Source organism: Eptatretus burgeri, chromosome 6 (genome assembly GCF_056783735.1).
Source record: "Eptatretus burgeri isolate ZD-2024b chromosome 6, Ebu_testis_v1, whole genome shotgun sequence".
Taxonomy (NCBI): Eukaryota; Metazoa; Chordata; class Myxini; order Myxiniformes; family Myxinidae; genus Eptatretus; species Eptatretus burgeri.
This window is the reverse complement of record NC_140966.1, coordinates 60,365,354-60,388,707: the sequence shown is the minus strand read 5'-3', so window position 1 is coordinate 60,388,707 and position 23,354 is coordinate 60,365,354. Positions and strand designations below refer to the sequence as shown.

General features: G+C 44.2%; 2 protein-coding genes across 2 annotated transcripts in view; both read left to right on the top strand.

The window, feature by feature from the left end:
- The window catches only part of LOC147024901 (1-aminocyclopropane-1-carboxylate synthase-like protein 1), a 105,784-nt gene that overhangs the window by 49,618 nt on the left and 32,812 nt on the right, over nucleotides 1-23,354 (top strand). Inside the window, 2 exon segments of the mRNA XM_085885264.1 lie at nucleotides 6,155-6,244; nucleotides 6,584-6,629. Of these exon segments, the coding sequence (XP_085741390.1) occupies nucleotides 6,155-6,244; nucleotides 6,584-6,629 (136 nt within the window).
- LOC147024902 (uncharacterized) lies at nucleotides 286-6,148 on the top strand. Its single transcript, XM_085886935.1, has 4 exons — nucleotides 286-406; nucleotides 715-800; nucleotides 936-1,054; nucleotides 1,164-6,148. Exons 1-4 carry the CDS (start codon nucleotides 286-288, stop codon nucleotides 2,173-2,175), a joined length of 1,338 nt encoding a protein of 445 aa, XP_085743061.1. The 3' UTR covers nucleotides 2,176-6,148.

Sequence of the window (23,354 nt, the reverse complement as noted above, 5' to 3'; positions counted from 1 at the left end):
TCTCAGACAAAACTTCCAGTAAAGACTACAATCGTATTTGCTGGAAAGCACGGGGTTGTTCTGTGTTACTATATAAACCCGTAAGAGGGAGGTCTAGGGAGACGGGTGACGTGATGAGCCATGTGTTTCGATCATCCCTGTGCTGGCTTTAACTCTGATGAGTGAATGAGGTGTTAATATCAAGAGCAGTTATTAATGCGTGGAGCCATTTATAATCAGGTTGATGAAAACTCATTAAGATTGTGTATCGGGAAAGAATTCCTTTGAGCTCTTTAATCATCCTGGATGGGTCAGCGTATGAGAGAGAACACCGCGACAAGACTCAATTGTTCAACAGCCACAGAGGACGAGGTGAACACGCACGAGTTGAAGCAGAAGGACAAGGATACTCGACACGGGAATCGGAGTTGGATATTGTATGTAATGGTGAACTTCCTCATTTGACTTTGTTTCTGTTTATTTGAAATACAAGATTCAAAAACGTTCTGCTTTTTATGTTGACACTGCAACGCCATTCAGAAGTCACAGACCCCAACTGACAAATATCCATTTTATCGGTAGCTGACCTGTACGTTTGTTCATAACCTTGGATTGCAGTCATTAGAGGACAAGCTGGGTTCAGCACCACCAGCAACATCTGAACACCAAAGGGAAGGAAACCTTAATGTGTGTGCATAAATCCCCCTCTCCCTGACATTTTGGTGACCTTGACAGGATATATCAGTGGTAAAAGGCTTTACGGTGTCACAGAAACAGCAGACGAGGAAGACTGTCATAGGCCATGGTACTGCGGTTGTGATGTAAGTTCATATCAGCCACTCATCCATCTGCCATGGAGTTTGACAAGTGAATTGAGCAAGGCGAGCGGCTTGGACTGAAGGGAGAGACACTAATGGCTTTCGTTAACGAACTGCAAGCGGCTGGAAAAAAAATAGAAGATTCGTGAACGTGAGGAAAGGCAAACGGAACGTGAGGAACGTGCACGCAAAGAGGAGGCGGAGCGTGAGGCACGCAAAGAGGTGGCGGAGCATGAGGCACGCAAAGAAGAGGGGAAGTGTGAGGCACGCAAAGAGGAGGCGGAGCGTGAGGAATGCAAAGAGGAGGCAGAGCGTGAGGCACACAAAGAGGTGGCGGAGCGTGAGGAACGCAAAGAAGAGGTGAAGCGTGAGGCACGCAAAGAGGAGGAGTGTGAGGAACGCAAGGAGGGGGGAGCGTGAGGAACGCAAGGAGGAGGCGGAGCATGAGCCACGCAAAGAGGATGCGGAGCGTGAGGAACGCAAAGAGGAGGCGGAGCATGAGGAACGCAAAGAGGAGGCGGAGCGTGAGGAGCGCAAAGAGAAGGCGGTGCGTGAGCCACGCAAAGAGGGGACTGAGCGTGATGCACACAAAGAGGAGGCGGAGCCTGAGGAACGCAAAGAGGAGGCGGAGCATGAGGCACGCAAAGAGGGGGCGGAGCGTGATGCACGCAAAGAGGAGGCGGAGCGTGATGCACGCAAAGAGGAGGCGGAGCGTGATGCACGCAAAGAGGAGGCGGAGCGTGATGCATGCAAAGAGGAGGCGGAGCGTGATGCACGCAAAGAGGAGGCGGAGCGTGATGCACGCAAAGAGGAGGCGGAGCGTGATGCACGCAAAGAGGAGGCGGAGCGTGATGCACGCAAAGAGGAGGCGGAGCGTGATGCACGCAAAGAGGAGGCGGAGCGTGATGCAGGCAAAGAGGAGGCGGAGCGTGATGCACGCAAAGAGAAGGCGGAGCGTGATGCACGCAAAGAGGAGGCGGAGCGTGATGCACGCAAAGAGGAGGCTGAGCGTGATGCACGCAAAGAGGAGGCGGAGCGTGATGCACGCAAAGAGGAGGCGGAGCGTGAGGAACGCAAAGAGGAGGCGGAGCGTGAGGAACGCAAAGAGGCGGCGGAGCGTGAGGAACGCAAAGAGGAGGCGGAGCGTGAGGAACGCAAAGAGGAGGCGGAGCGTGAGGAACGCAAAGAGGAGGCGGAGCGTGAGGAACGCAAAGAGGAGGCGGAGCGTGAGGAACGCAAAGAGGAGGCGGAGCGTGAGGAACGCAAAGAGGAGGCGGAGCGTGAGGAACGCAAAGAGGAGGCGGAGCGTGAGGAACGCAAAGAGGAGGCGGAGCGTGAGGAACGCAAAGAGGAGGCGGAGTGGAAATTGAATTGGTGAAACTACAGTCGGAGATTTAAGCAGCTGCATGTGCTTGCACCACACTTGACTGGTGAGGTACGAGTAATGGTGAACAAGCCGAAGCTCCCCACATTTGATGAGAAACGTGATGAGCTGGACGCGTACCTTGAGGGATTTGAGTGCTTCACTGCGAGTCAACATTGGTACAAAGAGGACTGGGCAGTTGGTCTCAGCCCCCTTCTGACAGGCAAAGAAGACAACTGACATCTTGGAGCGAAGAAGACAACTGACAGAATAACGAGCAACTTCCATTGGTCAGGAATAACCAGTGTCGTCAACAGATTCTGCAAGTCCTGCGACATCTGCCAGAGGAACAATACCCAAAGGGAGGGTTTCAAAGATACCAATGGAAACCGTGCCGTTGATTGAGGAGACCTTTCGCAGAGTTGCACCTGATTGGACCATTGTTCCCAGTGTCTGACAAGGGCAACTGGTACATTTTGACCATTGTGGAATATGCTACTAGGTATGCTGAAGCAATTGCGCTCCCCAAGATTGAGACTGAAAGGGTCGCTGAAGCACTTCTGGAAGTCCTCTCCCGAGTCGGACTCCCAAAAGAGGTACTGTGTGACCGAGGTACTCGATTTACATCGGACCTGATGAAGGAGGTGTGTCGACTCATTGTGATGAAGAAACTCTTCACGACACCATAAAACCCAGGTGCAATGGACTTTGTGAACGGGTCAATGGAGTTCTGAAGAGCATGCTGAGGAAGATGTCAAGAGCGACCATGTGATTGGGACAGGTACCTGCAGGCGGTGCTATTCACTTACAGAGAGGTTCCTCATGCACCTCCCTACTACACAGCTCAATGTCATCTGAAAACACCACTGACCTTGGCACTTCCTGTCTCACTTGCTCAGTCAGAACATCAATGAAAATGAGGAAGAGGAATGGGCTCATCACCAATCCTTGGTGCAATCCAACTTTAACTTCAAAACTCTCATTCTCTCCCACACTGCTTCTTACTCTTGTCTGGCACTCCTTATTCATGTCTATAATAGTCTTACACACTTTCAGCGACTCCACAAATTCTTGAACACCTCCAAATTTTCTCCTGAGGCACCCGGTCATAAGGCTTTTCTATATCAAGGAATAAACTTTATGCTGCTTTGACCTTCCCGGTATTTCTCCATCACTTGTATCAAAACAAAGAGGGCATCCATGGTGCTTCTTCCAGGCATTAATCCGAATTGACCTTCATGGATTTCCACTGTTTTTCTCAATCTCAACTTTGACTCTCTCCCATAATTTAAAGGTTTGCGACAGGAGTTTAATTCCTCTGTCGTTTTTGCATTCTTGAATGCCCCTCTTTCCTTTAAATATTGATACCAGAATACTTTGCTTCCATGCCCTTCAAATTTCCTCTCATCACAATACATTTGAATAGTTTATATTCAATACCTGGACCCATTATTCACCGAGACAGGTCTATACTTCCTCTGGTATCTCATCAGGTCCCTCTGCTTTGCCATGTTCATTCCTTTCAATGCTGTTCTTATCTCTTCCAAATCAATACGAGTTGTCATTCCTTGATTTACAGCTACCTCTTCTGTCTTTTTTTTTCTTGGGTTTTCTTCATTCGTATGTCAATCAAAGGATTGGCCGCAACTCACTTGGATTTAATCTTCTTTCACTGAAGTTTCACCACTTGCATCCTTAATCGTATGGCTAGTTCTCACATCTTTAGTTAATCTATCCCTAGCAGCTGCTATTCTGAAAATGTCTTTTTGTCTCTCTTTCGAATCAAGACTTTCATATATTTCTTCCATGGCGAGGGATTTTTCTCTCCAAATTGCTTTCTTTATTTACATTTATTTTTGACTTTTTGTGCTGCTCTTTATCTTCTTCAAGCCCTGATTGTTTCCACTTCCTTAAGGGGCTGTCACACCTTGACGTTTTAGCCAGCGTATGGCAAGGTCTCAAAATGTATTTAAAACGCTGGCGTACGCTGAACTATTGATGTTTTTTTAAAGTTTTGGGCGTATAATAACGTGTTGGACTTATGCATAACGTATTAGTAACATACACAGAACGTTTTAATCACATATAGATAACTTATACCAACGAATGCTGAGCGTGTTGTCGGCGTTCACAACCTATGCCCAACGATAGTCTAACTTATGCATAGCGCGCGGCAGCGTATCGCCGACGATCACGTGGCGTAGGCTATTCATAGGCTGCGGCTCGACGATTCAAATCATAACCGCACGAAACATCGAAGTGTGAAGCCGCTGTTACACCTTGATGTTTTAGCCAGCGTATGCCGACGTATGAAAAATTTGCCGAACCAAGCTGGCACACGTCGAATACGTTATGGGTAATATAAGTTTTGTATACATTAAGAGCACGCTGGCATACGTCGTAGTACGCTGGCATACGTCGTCATATGCCGAGTACGTCGAAATTTTAAGCAAGTTGAAAATTTCTCGACGTACTCGGCGTATGACGCACGTTCCGTATACGCTGGCCATAAGTTGTAGGCACGTTACGCGATCGTTGACACACGTCGACACACGTTACTTGTACGTTACTCATAAGTCGAAACACGTCGAGGTAATGGTTAGTGTCAGTGTTCCAGAATCCCTGGTTTTTTTTTTTTCTTCGGTATGACGGTGATGTTGGCACTTCGATTTCTAGTGCGGTGATGATTTAAATCGTTGAGCGGCAGCCTATTAATTACATTATAACCGCACTAGAAATCGAAGTGTCAACATCACCGTCATACCGAAGAAAAAACTCGGAGTCTGGAACACTGATGCTAACCATTACCTTGACGTGTTTTGACTTGTGAGTAACTTACAAGTAACATGTGTGGACGTGTGTCAACGATTGTGTAACGTGCCGACAACATGTTACTCATAGGTTAGAAATAAGTTTCGGGTACGCTAAACATTACCTCGACGTGTTTCGACTTATGAGTAACTTACAATTAACGTGTGTCGACGTGTGTCAACGATCGCGTAACGTGCCTACAACTTATGGCCAGCGTGATGCGGAACGTTGGAGTCATACGCCGTCACACGTCGAAAAATTTCAAGCATGGAAAATTTGTCTAACAGCTCAGCGTACTACGACGAATGCCAGCATACTACGACGTATGCCAGCGTGCTCTTAACGTATACAAACTTACCCATAACGTATTCGACGTGTGCCAGAGTTTTAGCCAAATTTTTCATACGTCAGGCATACGCTGGCTAAATCGTCAAGGTGTGACAGGGCCTTTAACAATACAGTGGTACTGGCGGACCCCAACATTCGCGTAGGATACATTCCTGAAAAATGCCATAAATGGTGGTTCATGATTCATTAGGGAAAATCAAAAATCCCGTGAAAAACCGTGAATACGCAAAGCACAGGGCCGCAAATGCAGAAGCAGGTCAGAAAAAAACATGAATACGTGAAGCACAGAGCCGCAAATGTAGAAGCAGGTCACATTTTATGAACCGCGTGCGAATACACGTGATCCATGAATAGCGGAACCGCGAATGTTAGGGTCCGTCCAACAATACCTTATTTCTCCAACTACACTTTCCGTTTTTTTCATTCCACCACCGAGTTCTTTTCCAGCTTTCCTCCTCTCTGATGATCTTACACACACTTCTTCACCAGTTTTCTTAATCCTATCTGTCTGTCATGAATTATATTTATCTTAGCTGTTTCTCCATCTGCTCTCTAAATCTCTCTTTCACTTCCAGATCTTTGAGTTTCCACCATAAAATAATATATTCGTGTTACTCAAAAATTAATGCAGTTGCAATCATGGGTGGAGCATAAAGTAGAACATTCATTAATCACTTCCTGAATTTAACTCTGAAATTATTTCAACGTTCCATCACGAAAACACAATTTGATATTTTTCCAAAAGTAAAGGGTGATTTTACTTATTTACTTTGTTTATTTATTTATTTAACTTGAGGGGTTCATGTTAACCTTTTGCTCCACGTTTGAAACTCAGGCACAAGTTGCATGTGATTATGGATGAGATTTACATGTTGACGATCTTCAAAGAAGGAGTAGAGTTCACCAGTGTCCTCAGCTTTGATTGGTGAGTGGGGTGCTCAGTGCAAAGATTTGTTTCTCCTTTTGCTTCGTGTTATCCACAGCGAGACTTCCCAACATTTTCTGCATTATTTTCTTCATTTTTATAACGACTTGGCACTGCCCATTCTGTCAGAGGTCTTCCGAAATCTACAAGTTGCTTTTAAAAAGCAATCCCATTCATTATAAAAGCATTCAATTCCACCCAACGCATTTAGTCAAAACCTAATCCAATTCCATTTGCTTGAATTTTATTTTCATTGTTAATTTATTGTGTTGTCATTTTCCTTCCTCGAGTTGTGTCATTTTCTTTAGAAGCTTATTTTTGTGCTCTCTTGCCTTTCAGCTTGCCAGATCCTTCTCGCACTCACGTTATGTGGAGTCTCAGCAAGGTACTCACGCTCGTGCACCACTCTAGCTTTGACAGTATTCGAAAAATATGACATACGAGCAAATACCAATCGTCGCTTCGCTGACAGGTATACTAAAAGGGTAAAAGGGGGGGGGAGAAAAGGAGGGGGAAGAGGGAGAGAGGGGTGCGGGAGAGAGAGGAGGGAGGGGGAGCGAGGAGGGATGGGGGAAGGGAAGACAGTGTGAGGTGAGAGGAAGAGAAGGCAGACATGCGGTGGAGCGTTAATTACCGCCCGGACGCGTCTAGGAACAAACAACGCTTGGACGCGTCTGGCGCCAAGCTGGCTGGAGACAAACACCATTTCGAAACGTCCGGAGACAAACACTGTCCAGACATAACCACCATCCAGATATGTCCAGAGAGGGGAGAGAGGGTGAGAGAGGTGTGGGAGGAGGGTGCTGCACTGTATTGGGAGGGGTAGAGCACAGATGGGACACAGAGAGACACGCACACACACACACACACACACACACACACACACACACACACACACACACACACACACACACACACACACACACACACACACACAGAGAGACGGACACAGACACGGAGAGAGAGAGAGAGATAGATGGATAGATAGATATGCATATGCTTTGTGAAACACTCACACACACACACACACTTGGCTGATATCGGCAACAACCCAAAAACCATGAGTAGCTTTCACTGAAAAACAATGTTGCATTTGCATCAACGTTTCAGGAATATGTTCCCAAACCTTAATCTTTAGAAACAGCTGCGTGTGAAGGGTGGAAAAAAAATTCCCATCGCTCGGGGCGATGGAGCGCGGACCCCTCTCTCGGGGCGACGGAGCGCGGACCCCTCTCTCGGGGCGACGGAGCGCGGACCCCTCTCTCGGGGCGACGGAGCGCGGACCCCGGAGCGCGGACCCCGGGCGACGGAGCGCGGACCCCGGGCGACGGAGCGCGGACCCCTCGCCCCGGGCGACGGAGCGCGGACCCCTCGCCCCGGGCGACGGAGCGCGGACCCTTCGCCCGGGGCGACGGAGCGCGGACCCTTCGCCCGGGGCGACGGAGCGCGGACCCTTCGCCCGGGGCGACGGAGCGCGGACCCCTTGCCCTGAATGAAATGACAGGCAAAAGCATCTAAAGTGAGTGAAAGATTCGCTCAGGACGTTGCACTATACCGCTCTCGACTGTAAGGCATTTGGCAAGTGGCTTAAGCACTCATGCAAGCACTCCAATTGAATGGTTGAAATGGTTGGCCAAGCTGTCGCTGCATATCATATGGGATCCCTTTAACTTTAAAGCTGGTCCTCACTGTGCATGAAGCAGTTAATGAAATAATATGAATTCATTCAAATAATGACTTTCTCCACAAAAGAGTTGCAGCTTAATGCAGACCAACCCTGAAGACATTGCAAAGTTAAATCACACGTGAAAGAAACATTGCAGATAATCCGCCATCTTGCCTACTCGTCTGTCCACGTCAGATGGTACATCGTTTTGGGTCCGTGCAAACGTTACAACTTTGCTTCATTTTCTATGTCCGTTTTTTACCAGATTTGCTTTGATTCCCTGGAGAGCACCTCACAAACCTCCCAAAATATAGTCTCAGATCTGGCAGACGCTATGGATAGACAGTCCCTCTGGGGGACAGGGTGCGAGGTCTTGCAGTGAATAGTGAATGCATTAAATCATATAGCTCAATGAATCTAGTGAATTTTGGGATGTTCCGAAATTATTTGTTCACTCAATATAATTATCGAAACAGTAGAAAAAGGTAAGTTTAATGCTTTGGAAATTCCACATTTTCTTGTGTATTTTTGGAGAAGGAGGGAACGTAGCCTTGCTTGCTTAAAGTAAGTAGGAATATCGGCTTCGTTTATAAGGCTCGTTATTACTTCAGATTATCAGATTTCACAACAGATTTTGACACTTCTTTGGTCCGGACTATATCCGATCCTCAAAACCGAAATAATATTTCAATAATGTACTTTAATTAGTCCGTGAGAGTAGATCGTGGAAAATCGTTTCATATGATGCATGAAATCGCTCCAAGCTCCTAATTTGAAAACTGTAGCACTTACAAAAGCGATGTATACAGCGATTTTTTTTTTTTTTTTTTTTTTTTTTTTTTTTTTTTTTTTTATCTGTGATGAACAGGCATTCAATAATATGAGTGAGGAAAGTGAAAAAAAAACTTTATCATGAAGAAATCATTGCGGCCTGTCCCAAGTCAAGTCAAGGCATGGTTGAGTAGGCCAAAAAAACATGACGGCTTCAGACCCCCAGTGAGGTTACGCAGGAAACGCCTTAAGACCTCAGACAGTGAGGAGGCCGAGTATTGCCTGATGAAGGAAATAATTAAATAAGGCCATTAATTATCTTCAAAAGGGGTGTTGTAATTAACCCAAACACCCAATTTTCACTATTGCACTTCCTTGGAGTTTTCTTAGTATGCCTGCAAAGTTTCAGGCTGCTTGGTTTTATAGTTTTGGAGTTATGGACGATACACACACTTCGTATAGATGGAAATATATATATATATATATATATATATATATATATATATATATATATATATATATATATATATATATATATATATATATATACATACATTTCACACACATTTACATTAGAATCTATTGTTAACCTGGACATTGAGGAAGTTTTAGAAATTAATCAAAATAATCGTTATGCTAATGGTCCTCTATTTATTGAGGATACCAGGTGAATAAGCATCAATTACATGTACTGTGCACTTGTCCAAAATATAACTGCCAGTTCCATCTTTTAATTATCGTAATCTTCACCAGAGGACACATTTTTCCTGTTGTTTTTTTTTCTTCTCTTTTTTAGTTTCCTCTCTTTAGAAGTAATTTTTTTTTCTCTCTCTTCTCTTTTCTTTTTGTTTTTCCTTGCGACGACATTGCGAAAAGGTAAAATACGTTGGCGCTAATTGAATAATTGGCCATTCAAACCTAAATTGCGAATAATCGTAACTGTGATATACGAACTTCCGGACCATGCACGTACGGGCACACCAGAGCAAAGAAACGGCCTGTGTGGTTGTTGTTTCTTGCTCGCGGTTGGAATATTTAATTATTCTTTTCTTTGTTGTTGTTTCTTTTTTTTTTTTACGTGCACGTACGAGTACTAATAAATATCAGTGTGCATGTCAGTGTATGTGTATGTCTCCTCCATAACTCCAAAGGCATGAAACCTAGCAGCCTGAAACTTTGCATGCATATGAAGGGAACTCCAAGGAAGTGCATGAGTGAAAATTGCTTCTTTGGGTTAATTAAAACACCCCTTTTGAAGGTAAATTACGGCCTTATTTAATTATATCCTTCATCAGGCGATCCTTGGTCAATTTGCTCTCTGGGGTCTTTAGGCATTTCCTGGGTAATCTGCTGGGGTCTGAAGCCTTCATGTTTTTAGCCTGCTCAACAATGCCTTGACTTGGAACAGGCCGCATCGATTTCTTCACGATAAAGCACTCAAAATGTTTTTTTTTTCACTTGCCTTACTGATATCGACTGCTTGATCTGTATTTATAATGGTCGAGTTATTAATTTTTTTAAGTTTGGGCCTAGCTAATGGCGTTGCGGGTTGGATCTCGGGTAGATGCAAGGCCGCACCGGTTTTCTTCTCATGAAGATGTCGAAATGAATTTTTTTTCATGGAAGTTATGCATTTCACCACATGCCTGATGTTATAAGCTGTTAGATTTTATAAGGATTGTACATGGATGCTTTGAACATCGTGTTTTATGACGTGGGAAAGGATTTTCTCTTGAGATTGTACTATGTAGCTGTTTTTTGGTTCGAATGGCCTCGCATTTATTTGAACTTTAATTCTGTTTCTGTTTTCACTTTTCACAGTCACTAAGGTAGCTTAACACTCAATTGCAGCAGGGTTTGTGAAAATCTGGTGCTTTCAACGTTTTTATGTCGTATTGTGGATTTATATATAAAGCAACATGAGCTGAGGATTTTCCATATGCTTCCAAGCTGCTTCATGAATTTATCTTGAGTTTTATTCAATTTCTGTCTTCACTTTTGGAATTTGCTAATGTAGGTTCAGACTACACGAAAACAATTTCCGTGAAAATCAGCTGAAGTTTGATGAATTTATATCGTATAGAGATTTTGTCTGTGGAATGTGAGGCTTCTCAAATGTTCTAAATGGCCTCATGGACTTGCTTAACTTCGATATTATTTCTATTTACACTTTTTTGATAGGCGCTGACACAGATTCAGACTTGACTGCAACAAATTGTGTGAAAGTCCAATGTAAAATGCCTTTTCTTAAGGTAAATGCATTAATTTTCAACTAACCAAGATGGATGGACCTTAAAGGAACAGGATATAATTTAATGCATTCACTGCTTGACCTTTCGCCCTGTCCCCTAGAGGGACTGCTTATCCATAGCGTCTGACAGATCTGTTTTTATCCCCCGCCACGTGGCGGAAGGGGGATATTGTTGTCACCCAGGTCGTCCGTCCGTCCGTCCGTCCGTCAACATTTATAGCTGTGAGTGCGATAACTCATAAACTGTTTGCCATATCGATTTGGAATTTGGGTCACACATGTACCACCTGAAAAGGAAGAACTTTATTGATTTTGGGCGTGCCCGGATCCAAGATGGCCGACTGGGGCGGCCACCTTGAAAAAAATGTTTTTTCGCCATATCGATTTGAAATTTGAGTCACACATGTACCAACTGAAAAGGAAGAACCCTATTGATTTTGGGCATGGCCGGATCCAAGATGGCTGACTGGGGTGGCCATCTTGAAAAAAATGTTTTTTTGTAATAAATGGAAAACCGCTTATCTGATTTCAATTATTTTTGGTTACTACGTTCCTCACCCCTGGGGAACTTTTTCGAGATGATGCCCAAATGGTGTCTTGTTTCCAATTCACCTCCCTCATTATCTGGAATATGTATGACCTTTTTCATTCAATGGTGGGGGATTCCCAACCTCTGATGGTATATTTATATTTGCGGAGGGTTCGCGAGGTGCTCTACAGGGAATCAAAGCAAATCTGGTGAAAAGCGGCATTTTAAAATAAAGTGAAAACGTTTGAACGACCGTGAGCTGATGTACCACGTGACGCGTGCACAGAGGAACAGGCACCCGGGTGCATTAATGTCTGCAATGTTTATTTCACGGGCGATTAAGTTTTTTGCGACGTCTCCAGGGTTGTTCTACATTACACAGCAACTCTTTTGTGGATAGTCATTATTTGATCAAATTCATTTAAGTTCTTTAACTGCTGTGAGCACGGTGAAGACAGGCTTTAAAGTTAAAGGGCAAGTCTAAGAGAAGGTCCTCTCAGATGGCAGAATTTCCTATTCATGCCAAAGCTCTAATTTCAATGAGATTTTCATATCTGAATGTGAAATTGTATTAACCTTTCAAAAAAAAATGGCAAAGTCATAGGTTTAAGATGTGAAATCACTAAACTAATTTACATATATGCAAATTTTGGTGTTACATATATGAGAATTTGAAATAGGGATGTAAATTGAACCAAACAAAAAAAAACCAAACAATTTTTTTACATGGACATGAATACTCTACCATGCCCTTTTAATGCACAAGAAAAAAATTATTCACTTCATTAGTTATGCAAATTAGGACTGTTCTTCATAAGGAATATCCCATACGTAACAATTTCACAATGATTTTTTTGGGATAACACAAAGCTCCGAAAAATTTTTGTTGCCATTTTCAGAGGTTCTAATCCATCATGTATTGGTCATATATCCTGTATTTCTAGATTAAAATATATAGGTAGATTAGTTCACAAGTAATTTTTAAATGTTACGTGTGGGACGTTGCTTGCAAAGTCTGTGGGAAAGACTACTTCAACATCGCCAAGATTTCACCACTACTTTGGCCAGTAGACATTTTGGGCATGAATGTATTCTCACGAGACCTGTCCTCCACAAATGGCCCAGTTTAAGGCAAACTAAACAATATGGGATATTTCCATTTGTAAGGATGGGTATAACCACCTTTAGAAGAAGATATGAGTTTTTGTTTATCATTATTTCAGGCACCTCTAACTTTCTGGTTTTTCTATGAAACAAAATCGTCTAAAAAAAAATCGTATTTCCCTTTTACACAAAATTAATACCTTCTTCTATTCCCTTGTGTAAGTGGAAGTTATCCATATTATAACTACGTTGCTCGATTTGATATTTTCACTCGAGTTGATAAATGTTTACATCAACATACAATTACTTCGATTGAATGTACAAGAGCCCTGAGGTCCTGAGGCAAATCAAATCTGAGGTCCTCAGGCAAGCGAGTGGTTCGTGCTCCGTCATCCTGAGCGAGTGGTTCGTGCTCCGTCATCCTGAGCGAATGGTTCGTGCTCCATCATCCTGAGCGAGTGGTTCGTGCTCCGTCATCTTGAGCGAGTGGTTCGTGCTCCATCATCCTGAGCGAGTGGTTCATGCTCCGTCATCCTGATCGAGTGGTTCGTGCTCCATCATCCTGAGCGAGTGGTTCATGCTCCGTCATCCTGAGCGAGTGGTTCGTGCTCTGTCATCCTGAGCGAGTGGTTCGTGTTCTGTCATCCTGAGCGAGTGGTTCGTGCTCAGTCATCTTGAGCGAGTGGTTCGTGCTCCGTCATCCTGAGCGAGTGGTTCGTGCTCCGTCATCCTGAGCGAGAGGTTCGTGCTCCGTCATCCTGAGCGAGTGGTTCGTGCTCCGTCATCTTGAGCGAGTGGTTCGTGCTCCGTCATCTTGAGCGAGTGGTTCGTGCTCAGTCATCCTGAGCGAGTGGTTCGTGCTCAGTCATCCTGAGCGAGTGGTTCGTGCTCAGTCATCTTGAGCGAGTGGTTCGTGCTCCGTCATCCTGAGCGAGTGGTTCGTGCTCCGTCATCCTGAGCGAGTGGTCCGTGCTCCGTCATCCTGAGCGAGTGGTCCGTGCTCCGTCATCCTGAGCGACTGGTTCGTGCTCCGCTAATGAAAATCGCCTAAAAAATTGTCTCCGAAACTAGGCAAGCTTTTTGAATTCTGTTTGCGGGAATCGAACAGGGCATTAGCAGAGATGAACTACAGGGGGAGCACTCGGTAGAGTGCAAAACCTCCGCTGCCAATACTGCTGGGTCACTTAAGTGAACCTGATATCCTATTCATTGTAGGTCAAAACAAATCAGACTCTACTGAACCACGATTGAATAAACTAAACTAGACCGACGCTCATGTAGAAATGCCCCCCCCCCAAAAAAAAATCGAATTTTTTTTTGAAAAAAAAAGTTGCTAATTTTTTTTTTTTTTCTGTAACAAATTTTTTTGGGGGGTTGGAAATCACTTAAAACATGTAGAAATACAAAAAAAAAATTCAAATATTTTTTAATTTAATCGAAATTTTTTTGAAAAAATTGCAAATTTTCTGATTTTTTTTGGACCAAGTCCAAAATGTAATGGCATGATCCTTGGACCATACCTAATCCCCCCATCAAGTTTCGTCGAAATCCGTCCAGGAGTTTTTCCGTATTATACTGTTCACAAACAAACAAACAGGCACGGGTGAAAACGGTAACCTCCATCCATCTTCGATGGCGGAGGTTAATTACCGCACATACGATGCATCACTATGACGTCATATCAATTTTTCTGGCGTCATTCCTATATTTTGACATTTTTTGTTTCACAACCCAGAGTTTTCTTCAGATCTTCGTGAAACTTGCCATGTATATGCAGAAAGCCCACGCGCAGGCAGTAACCATCTCCGCTTTTGGAAATTCTTCCTAGAAAAAAAGTTGACGTCATAATATCGCCGCTAATGGAAATCACCTATACCATTATCTCCGAAACTAGGCAAGCTGTTTGAATTTCTTTGCGGAAATCAAGTTGGGCATTAGCACAGATAATTTATCGCAAACCGGATACATCACAATGACGTCATATTCGTTTTTATGACGTCATCATTAAGAGGACGAGGATCTTCGCTCATTTGAGCTTGTCTCAGTGATTCTTCGCCATTGAGACACAGGGCCAAAAACGATATATAGCACGATATCTCAAAAATGTAGTGGGCCCGATATTGTTGTGGTGCCGGGCGTCGGTGGCGAGCACGACCGCGAGGTGGAGCAGTAGAGTCGGCTCCACCGAACACCCAGAATTTATAGGTCGTCACCCCGGATAACTCCGGAGCCGACGGCTCCCTTATCGGACCGAAGATTGCCAATAGGTTGACCGCGTGGGATTGGGTCGATTGCTAATTTCCATTTACCTAAATTCCCACGTCGTCCAAATTCACTCTTGGCGGAGCTCGAGCGGAACGAGCCAGTAGCATGCTCGAACCGTGCGTAACCCGAGCGGATGGTTACCGAGATCCGTCGGTCCAAATGCACAATTTACCCTCGCTACTTCTCAACATGCACCATGCTAAACCAATGAAAGAAACACAAAAACGAGCTGAAACATTTAACAGGGCATTTATTTATAATGGGGGGGAAGGGAACACACAAAGAGCAGAGCTAAACCGACTATAAGAAATGCAGTTAATGTACAAGCAAAAGCACTTATCCAGTTGCTACTTAAAGACGGGCCCACACACAGACACACACGCACACAGAAATGGACCCCAATGGTCTTTATTGAAGGCCTCCAGCTCGAGGACAGGTGAGCTAGAGACCAGAGCCTGTGCTTGGACTTTTCCACCTCTTGTGGTCTTCAACGATCTGGCTCGGCGGGACTCGAACCCGCAACATGGTGCCGCTCCAAGCACCAGGTACCACGCTCTCCAACCGACCAAGGCCAAAGAGAATATCAGAGGTGATGATGATCCAGCTCGGCGGGACTCGAACCCGCAACACGATGATGATGACCACCACTACGACGACCATGACCCTTTTACCACCACGACGACCTCCATCACCTCGATACTTTTTACCACCTCCACTACCCAGCCTGGCGTTTCTTGTATTCCTTTTTCCTCCGGTGTGAGTAAATCGCCCTCTGAGGCGGCCTCCACCCTCATCGGCTGGCGTGTTGTGGGAAAGTCGATCTCTGTGGCCATCTCAACCCTCATTGGCCGGCGTGTCGTGGGGAAGCCGCCCTCTGTGGCCATCTCAACCCACATTGGTCGGCGTGTCGTGGGAAAGCCGCCTTCTGTGGCCATCTCAACCCCCATTGGCCGGCGTGTCGTGGGAAAGTCAAACTCTGTGGCCATCTCAACCCTCATTGGCCAGAGTGTCTGGGAAAGCCGCCTTCTGTGGCCATCTCAACCCTCATTGGCTGGCGTGTCATGGGAAAGCCGCCTTCTGTGGCCATCTCAACCCTCATTGGCCGACGTGTCGTGGGAAAGCCGCCTTCTGTGGCCATCTCAACCCTTATTGGCCGGCGTGTCGTGCGAAAGCCACCTTCTGTGGCCTGATTGGACAAGGGGCACGCCCCTGCCTTCCTGGGCGGAGTCCCGGTCTGAGGCGATGGAAATCTCCACCCATGTACGTGGCTGGACACGCATGTGTAATGGCGCGATGTGCAAAGTAAAGGAGTGATGGTTTCGGTTGGCTGGAGGCTCGATTTGTATTGCAAAAACCCTGACTAAAAAAGTAATTCGCAGCGCACACATGTAATTCCCATTAGACACAAGTAGGGGGTCCTAACTATAAACACGTACTTATCAAAATAACTAAACTTAGGGATTGCTGTCTTTCTGTGTGCACAAGGCTTCCAGATTCGTAACAATATGTTCTCATGGATCAGGCATTACAGGGCGCAGGTATATTCGCTACCGAGTGCCCTTCTAGTTTTCTATCTTGGATCACAGGTGTAATGGATTCTGAGTTGTGGTTTGCTAGATGGTGTTTATGTTTTGTAAAGAATGCTTGAAATTATACTAATTCCACAGTGTCATGTGTATCTGGCATGAGCCAGGTGGGTGTACATTTTGTGATGGGAGGGAATATTAGGTTTTTAAAAGAAAAGTATGTGATGGAGTTTAAACAAATTTAGGATAAATTGAAGGCAGTATGAAGTAATAAGGAAAGTTGAACAGATTAAGGTGTTTTTTTGTTTTTGTTTCCATAGTCAAGCTTGTGGAAGAGCTCGTATTAGCAGACTACTTGTGGGATCAGGTGTAACAGGACAAAAGGGACAGCAGAGAGAGGGGGGAAATACCAACAGCAGAGTTGAAGGCCAAGATAGAGGCAGATTAGGTGTGGAGAGGAACGAGGAGCATGATAGGATGCATTGGGTGGACAAGATGGGACTCTGAAGAGGGAAAACTGGAAATTTTGAAGGAGGAGAGATTTGGTTGTGGTTGTGGGGGAGGGGGTGAGATCGTGTTAATGAGGGAAGAATAGATTTTGGATTGGGAACGATCTGAGATGGTGGTGAACAACTGTCTTAAAGATGTGGAGGGAAGAATGAGAATGAAGACAATGTGCAAGTTGGATCCACTGACAGAAAAAAAGAGGAACGAATGATTGGAGTTGAGCAGTGATCCTATATTTAGGTAGTTTCACCAAAAGGGGATTGATGGTGGACCATGTGTGCCCTGCAGAAACCTGGGTGAGGGAAGAGTAGGGGACAAAGCATGGAAAGAGCAGAGGGTGCAAGACCAGAAAAGAGGTGGTAGAAGACAGAGAGCCCACCGACCTGTCTGAGATGGCAAAGCGAAAGTGATAGCTTCATCGCAGGAGATTCCAAAAATCTCGAAGGCCATGGTTTCCACGGTGTCAAGCTGTGCAAGATGTGAGGCAGGGGAGCTAGCCTGGAGGGGAAAGCAATACTCCATCAAGCTGCAGGTGGATAGGAGTTCAAATGTGCCAAGGAAGGCCTTTGTATGATGGATGATGCCTGGTTGGTGACTGGCTTTGGAGGCCAATTTTGAAATATGGTTTGCCCAAGAAAAATCATGGCTGCTAGTGGGACCCAAGAGTTTGAATTTCTGAACTTCCTCAATGGGATTGTTGAGAAAGTAGATGGGGGGGGTTGTTAGGGAGGAAGAGGGGAGGTTGCCAAACAGTGCTTTTGCAGAGAGATAGTGAAAGTGTGAGATTTGTCAGGATTGAAAGCCATATTCCAAATTTTTGTACAGTTTGAAACATTTGTCAATGTCTGAAGAGAGGGGAGAGGTTGTACGCTGCCTGTCTGAAGAACGAGGGATATCACAGTATATGGTGGAGTCATCAGCAAATATATAAAGAGGATTTTCCAGTGATATCATTTAAGATCAGGAATAGGGCTTGGCACAGAACATTGCCTTGGGGCACTCCAGCCTTGACAAGGAGAAGAGATGAAAGGATTCCATTGAGAGCCACACATTGGCTACAAGAGTAGAGGAAGTTAATGAGCCATTTGTGGAGTCGGCCTTGGATGCCATAGGCAGAGAGTTTGGAGAGTGGCAGGATGCCAGACTGTATCAAAAGCTCAAGATATTATCCAGAGAGATGGCCCTGATTTCATGTATGACATTGAGGGCCTCTATCCATTGTAGGGTGAGTAGAAGCAGCATATCTAAGGTGGAGTAACTTGGTCTGAAACTAAATTGGTGATCTGAGGTGAGGTTGTTGGAGAAAAGGAAGGATGTCATATCAACTGCGATGATGGATGGATTCCATGACCTTGCTGGTGATCGGAAGTGAACTAGTAGGTCTATAGTCAAGGTGGTAGGTTTTTGCACCTTTTTCTGTAATGCAGTGATGTTGGCTGATTTTTGAAAGAGATGGAAGATGACCAAGGGCAAATGACAGGGTGAAAATGGCAGAGAGGGGATATGAAAGCAGCAGAGCAGGTTTTTAGGACACGTGAGTCAATGCTGTCTGGTCCAGTTGCAGAATCTTGAGTTGTGAGTTGAAAGAAACTTGTCCACATTCTCAGGTGCAAAATACATAGAGTCCAGCACCAGTTGGGTACGACAGAGAAGGATGGGTACAGAGAGAGAGAGAGGGGTTGGGGGCACAAGATTGAGAAGGAAACACATAATTGAGGCATTCAGCCTTCTCATGAGTGGAGTCGACTGTGGTGCTATTTGAAGAGAGGGAAAAGATGGAATGTGAGCATACATCAGAGACAGACCTAATAAGGCCCCATCAGGTTTTTGAGGAGGGAGACAAGTTTGAAAGTTCAATTTTGAGGTTGGACAGATGTTGTTTTCTGGCTCTCTTGAGAGTAGACACACACTTGTTGTGGACGTTTTGGAATGCACCGAGATTGCCTTTAGTCAGATTAACCTTCCAGGAAGAGAACAAAAGTTGTTTCAGAGCAACTGCCTCACCACAGGATTCAGTGTAGGTGGGAATGGGGGTAGGATAATTGAAAATGATATACTTTCAAAAGCGTATGATCAGATAAACCAATTGGAGCAGAGGAAGAGCAGGAGCCATTTATGGGAAAGTTGGTCATCACCAAGTCCAGAAGGGAGGATTTGCTATTGGAAGAAATCCAGGTCGAAACATTCATAAGTTGAGTCAGTCTCATGGAGTCGCACAAGTCATTTTCTGAAGTGCTATTGCTATTCAGAGAGATACGAACACAATTGAAATTGCCACATATGAGGAAGAGAATTGGGATGAGTGGTTAAAAGTTTGTCCATGATGAACTTCCTCAAGATCATTGTTAAGAAAGTATATGGGGCAGAGTTGGGGGGATGGTTAAAGTGGTGGTTAAAAGCTACGATTAAATTGGTAGTTAATAGCTGAGAGAAGTAGATGAGAGAGATGTACAGGTGGAGTCATCACTGTTAGGAGGACGGTACAACACACAGACGAACAAGAGGTTGGAGCGGAGGGGAAGCCGCAGCCAGACGTACTCCTGGGGAATGGGAGGCGTAAGATCAGTACATGGACAGTGAGAAATTGAGTTCTTGATTGAGAAATTGAGAAAGTGTATTTCCACTCTGCCAGAGCATGGTTCAGGCCTATCAAATCAGAGTAGACAGACAAAGGAGGCAGTCGAAGTATTCAGGTCTTTAATGTATTCATGTCTTTTGGAGGGGGAGCGAGTTATATTGGGTGGACTGGCATGTCATTTGTCAATGCTGTAATTATTTATTTGCATTATGAATTGTGGTGTGCTTTGTGATTTTCTTTGGATTTGTATATTCATTGAAAACTTGTGTCCTTATTTGACCGAATGTATTTGTGCTTTTTATGAAGCGAATAAAGACAATATTTATTTACTTGCTAATTACAATGATCTATGGTTGATGGAGGAGTCCGAACATAAATCATATCTGGAACTAGAGAGTTCATAGAACACCATACACCATGCAGTCTTGATAAAAAGGACATGGGAAGGGTCTTTTCAACTCCTGCTTTGTGTTTCCGAGCACGATCGATATCTCCTAAGAGTCACGATTTTGTCTGAATCTCGTTGAGAGCACGAGCAGAAAATTTGATTGATTGAGATGGAGTAAAATGGCATTTTTGGAAGTGCCAAAAAGGCGATTTGTGTTCTGCAGTGTTCAAGTATTTAATCCAATTGAAATAAGAGAAAAGTTTTAAAGGCTGAAGAAAAAAAAAAAGAATAAACAAACCTTTTTTTGGGGAAAATTTACCGCCGTGTTAATCCACCGTTAATTACACCACCTTATTTAACACGCTATATTGGTTCTTTGTGCCTGTTGTTTGTGTCCTTTATGATGTCCTTAAAAATAATACGTTTTCTGTTTGAAATGACTTTCGATTTTGTTTGACTGCCAGACAGACAGGTAGACAGAATAGAAAACAATTTTTTTTACCTTTCTCCTCTGTGTGCATGCACAATTGGGATGAGACTCCATACAATTTCCCAAATTCAGAGCTAAAGTACTGCTAAACTGCAGGTTTGTGTTCTTCAGTGGTCAAAATATAAAATTCAATTGATATGTAGGTGTTCCTTGATCATAGATCTGCAGACAGACAAAGAGATGGAGTGAACCTATTGCTTAATCACACTTAACGTGCACAGGGTAACAAGTTCACCATTAGACAATGGTGGACTTATTTAATTGGAAGTACATTTATAGAGAACTTTCAAAAGTACCTGTCCCCAGTGACTGGAAAAGCTAGCCTAGTCGTCGGGGAAATAACCATAGAAGATCAAAATCAGGCAGTTACCTGGGAAAATTAAATCCATCCTGCATGGCTCATGTTCTGTTTCATCCTTTTGGTGGCACTCCTCTCCCCTTCTCGGCTCACCTTTGGTTGACAATGTGCTGCAGAACTTTTTTGTTGAAAAAAAAAAAAAGGACTGATTTGTATCATGATAAACAACTCGAATTTAAGAGTAACATACCGTGGCTTTGTGCAGCACTTTTCTGGCCCTCTGGAGGGAAAGGCGTGGCCTGGCTAATTGGCGGTGCTTGTGATGTTGGGGGATCGAGGGGAAGACAGAGACAGGAACTGAGCTTTATATATAAGATGGATAAACTAACACAACACGTTGGATTTGAGCCTGGGATGCAATCATCGTTGGTGAATTTAACAGATGGGAATGCCAAAGAAGCCGACCCAAAGAACCAAGGATTTTGTGTACTTCCTTTAAACTGTATTTTATGATCAGTTATTGTTCCAGTTCTACATTTGGAATGGTTGAATTGATGAATGAAAATTAAATGAATGATCAAAAAAAAAAGGAATGAGTAACTGTCACGAGGTAAAATTAATAATTGACAATATGGTAATGGAATTTTTACAAAGTGGGGTGCCTGAGTTCAAGAATACCTTTTTTGTTTACAACTGACAAATTTAGGGGAGCTGATTCAATCCTAATATTAGTTTTTACTGTTTGATTCCTCGCAATGAAACTCGGTGATTAAAGGCTGGATATGGTAAAGTCTCATCAAGATGAATAATGTAGTCTGATAATTATGCCTCCAGGGAATTATGTTTTCGGGTTGTCCGTCCATCCATGTATGTGTCCGTCTGTCCGTGATAGGTTTTCGTTATCATGATAACTTAAGAACAGCCGAAGGGATCCAAGTCAAATTTGTTACAAGTATGTATAATGATGCAAAGATGAACTGGTTAGATTTTGGAGTGAAGAGAACAAGAGGTCAAAGTTCAGAGGTCATGTTTGGTCAAAATTCTGTTACCGTGCTAACTTGTGAACCTGTGATTTGATTTAGACCAAACTTAATACAAGTACTTACATATAATTATGTAAAGATGAACTGATGAGATTTTGGCATCAAGGGGTCAGAGGAAATGTCAGGTAAAAATGTGATACTTGAGAACAGCTGAAGGGTTTTAAATCAAACTTGGTACAAGTATTATTGTGATGTAATAATGTGGGCAGAGGCGTATCGGTCGACGTCGTAACGTCCAAGAGTGCCGTTTTAGTTTTTTATTTGAAGTCATTGGATAATATCCATGAACCTCGATGACTATATATAACAAAAGACTTTAAAAATATTTTTGAAATTGCTTTGTAAAGTTTAATCTCAGACTCTTAATTAGATACAAGGGAACATTAGTCTTCATGAACAATATATGTTCCCTTAAAAGGATTTTCAATGCTCACCTCCACTCATATGTTCCTCTCACCCCCCCCCACCCCCCTTGGAACCAACTTCCTAATTCTCTTCAATCTAATTTTTCCCTCCAGATCTTCAAGACAGTGGTTCACCTTCATCTCAGATCATCCCCCATCAAAAACCATGATCGCTTCTTCTTCTTCTTCTTCCTCTTCTTCCTCTTCTTCCTCTTCTTCCTCTTCTTCCTCTTCTTCCTCTTCTTCCTCTTCTTCCTCTTCTTCCTCTTCTTCCTCTTCTTCCTCTTCTTCCTCTTCTTCCTCTTCTTCCTCTTCTTCCTCTTCTTCCTCTTTTTTTTTTTTGTATACCTTGGTCGAGGCTCGTATGAGAGCTAACACACAACTCACAGCAAGGAGGCATGAGACAAGAGGGGCGGGAGTGGAAGGGACAAAACAGTGGGGAACAGACACATTAGGTGAACTGTGGAAGGGAGAGGGATGGGGATGGGACGGGGAACATGGCGAAGAGAAGATGGACATTACAGGGACTTTCAGGAAGGAAAGCAGGAGAATTGAAGGAAGTGGGCTTGGGTGGATTATCGGGGGTAGAAAAGATCGAGGATTTGGATGGGGGAAGATAAGAGGTGGTGGTGAACAGCTGTTTTGAAAGCCTGGAGGGAAGAATGGGAAAGAATAGAGTGAGGAAGTTTATTCCAAAGGCGGGAAAAAAGAGGAATGAAAGAGTGAAGATGAGCAGTGATTCGTGATTTTGGTAGTTTTACCAGAAGGGGGTTGTTGGCGGACCTTGAGCGCCCTGTGGAAATGTGGTTGGGACAAATCGCAGAGAGAGCAGGGGGGCAAGGCTGGAGAGGAGTCGGTAGAAGACAGAAAGACCACCGACCAACCTGCGGTGATTGAGTGAGAGGCCCAAAGACTCAGCTTCATTGCGGGAGATGCCAATGATCTTAAAAGCCCTGGTTTCGACAGCGTGAAGCCGAGAAAGGTGGGAGGCAGGAGCACCAGCCCAGAGGGGAGAGCAGTACTCCATCAGGCTACGGACAAAAGCTTTGTAAGTAGTCAGGAGCTCAAGAGGGCCGAGGAAGGACTTTGCACGACGGAGGATTCCCAGTCGGCGACTGGCTTTTGAGGCAAGGTTGGAAATGTGACTTTCCCAGGAAAGGTCATGGCAGATAGTGAGACCCAGAAGCTTGAAAGAAAAGACTTCTTCCAGAGGATTGTTGAGAAAGTGGATGGGGGGTTTTGTAAACGGTCCTTTCGAAGAGACATAGTGAGAGTGTGAGATTTGTGTGG

Bases quoted from the DNA above. Each gene is read 5' to 3' on its own strand.
- LOC147024902 (XM_085886935.1), top strand. From the start codon at position 286: ATGGGTCAGCGTATGAGAGAGAACACCGCGACAAGACTCAATTGTTCA. The intron at 407-714 runs GTTGGATATTGT...TGACCTTGACAG, and splicing joins TACTCGACACGGGAATCGGA to GATATATCAGTGGTAAAAGG. The intron at 1,055-1,163 runs GTGTGAGGCACG...GAAGAGGTGAAG, and splicing joins GCACGCAAAGAAGAGGGGAA to CGTGAGGCACGCAAAGAGGA.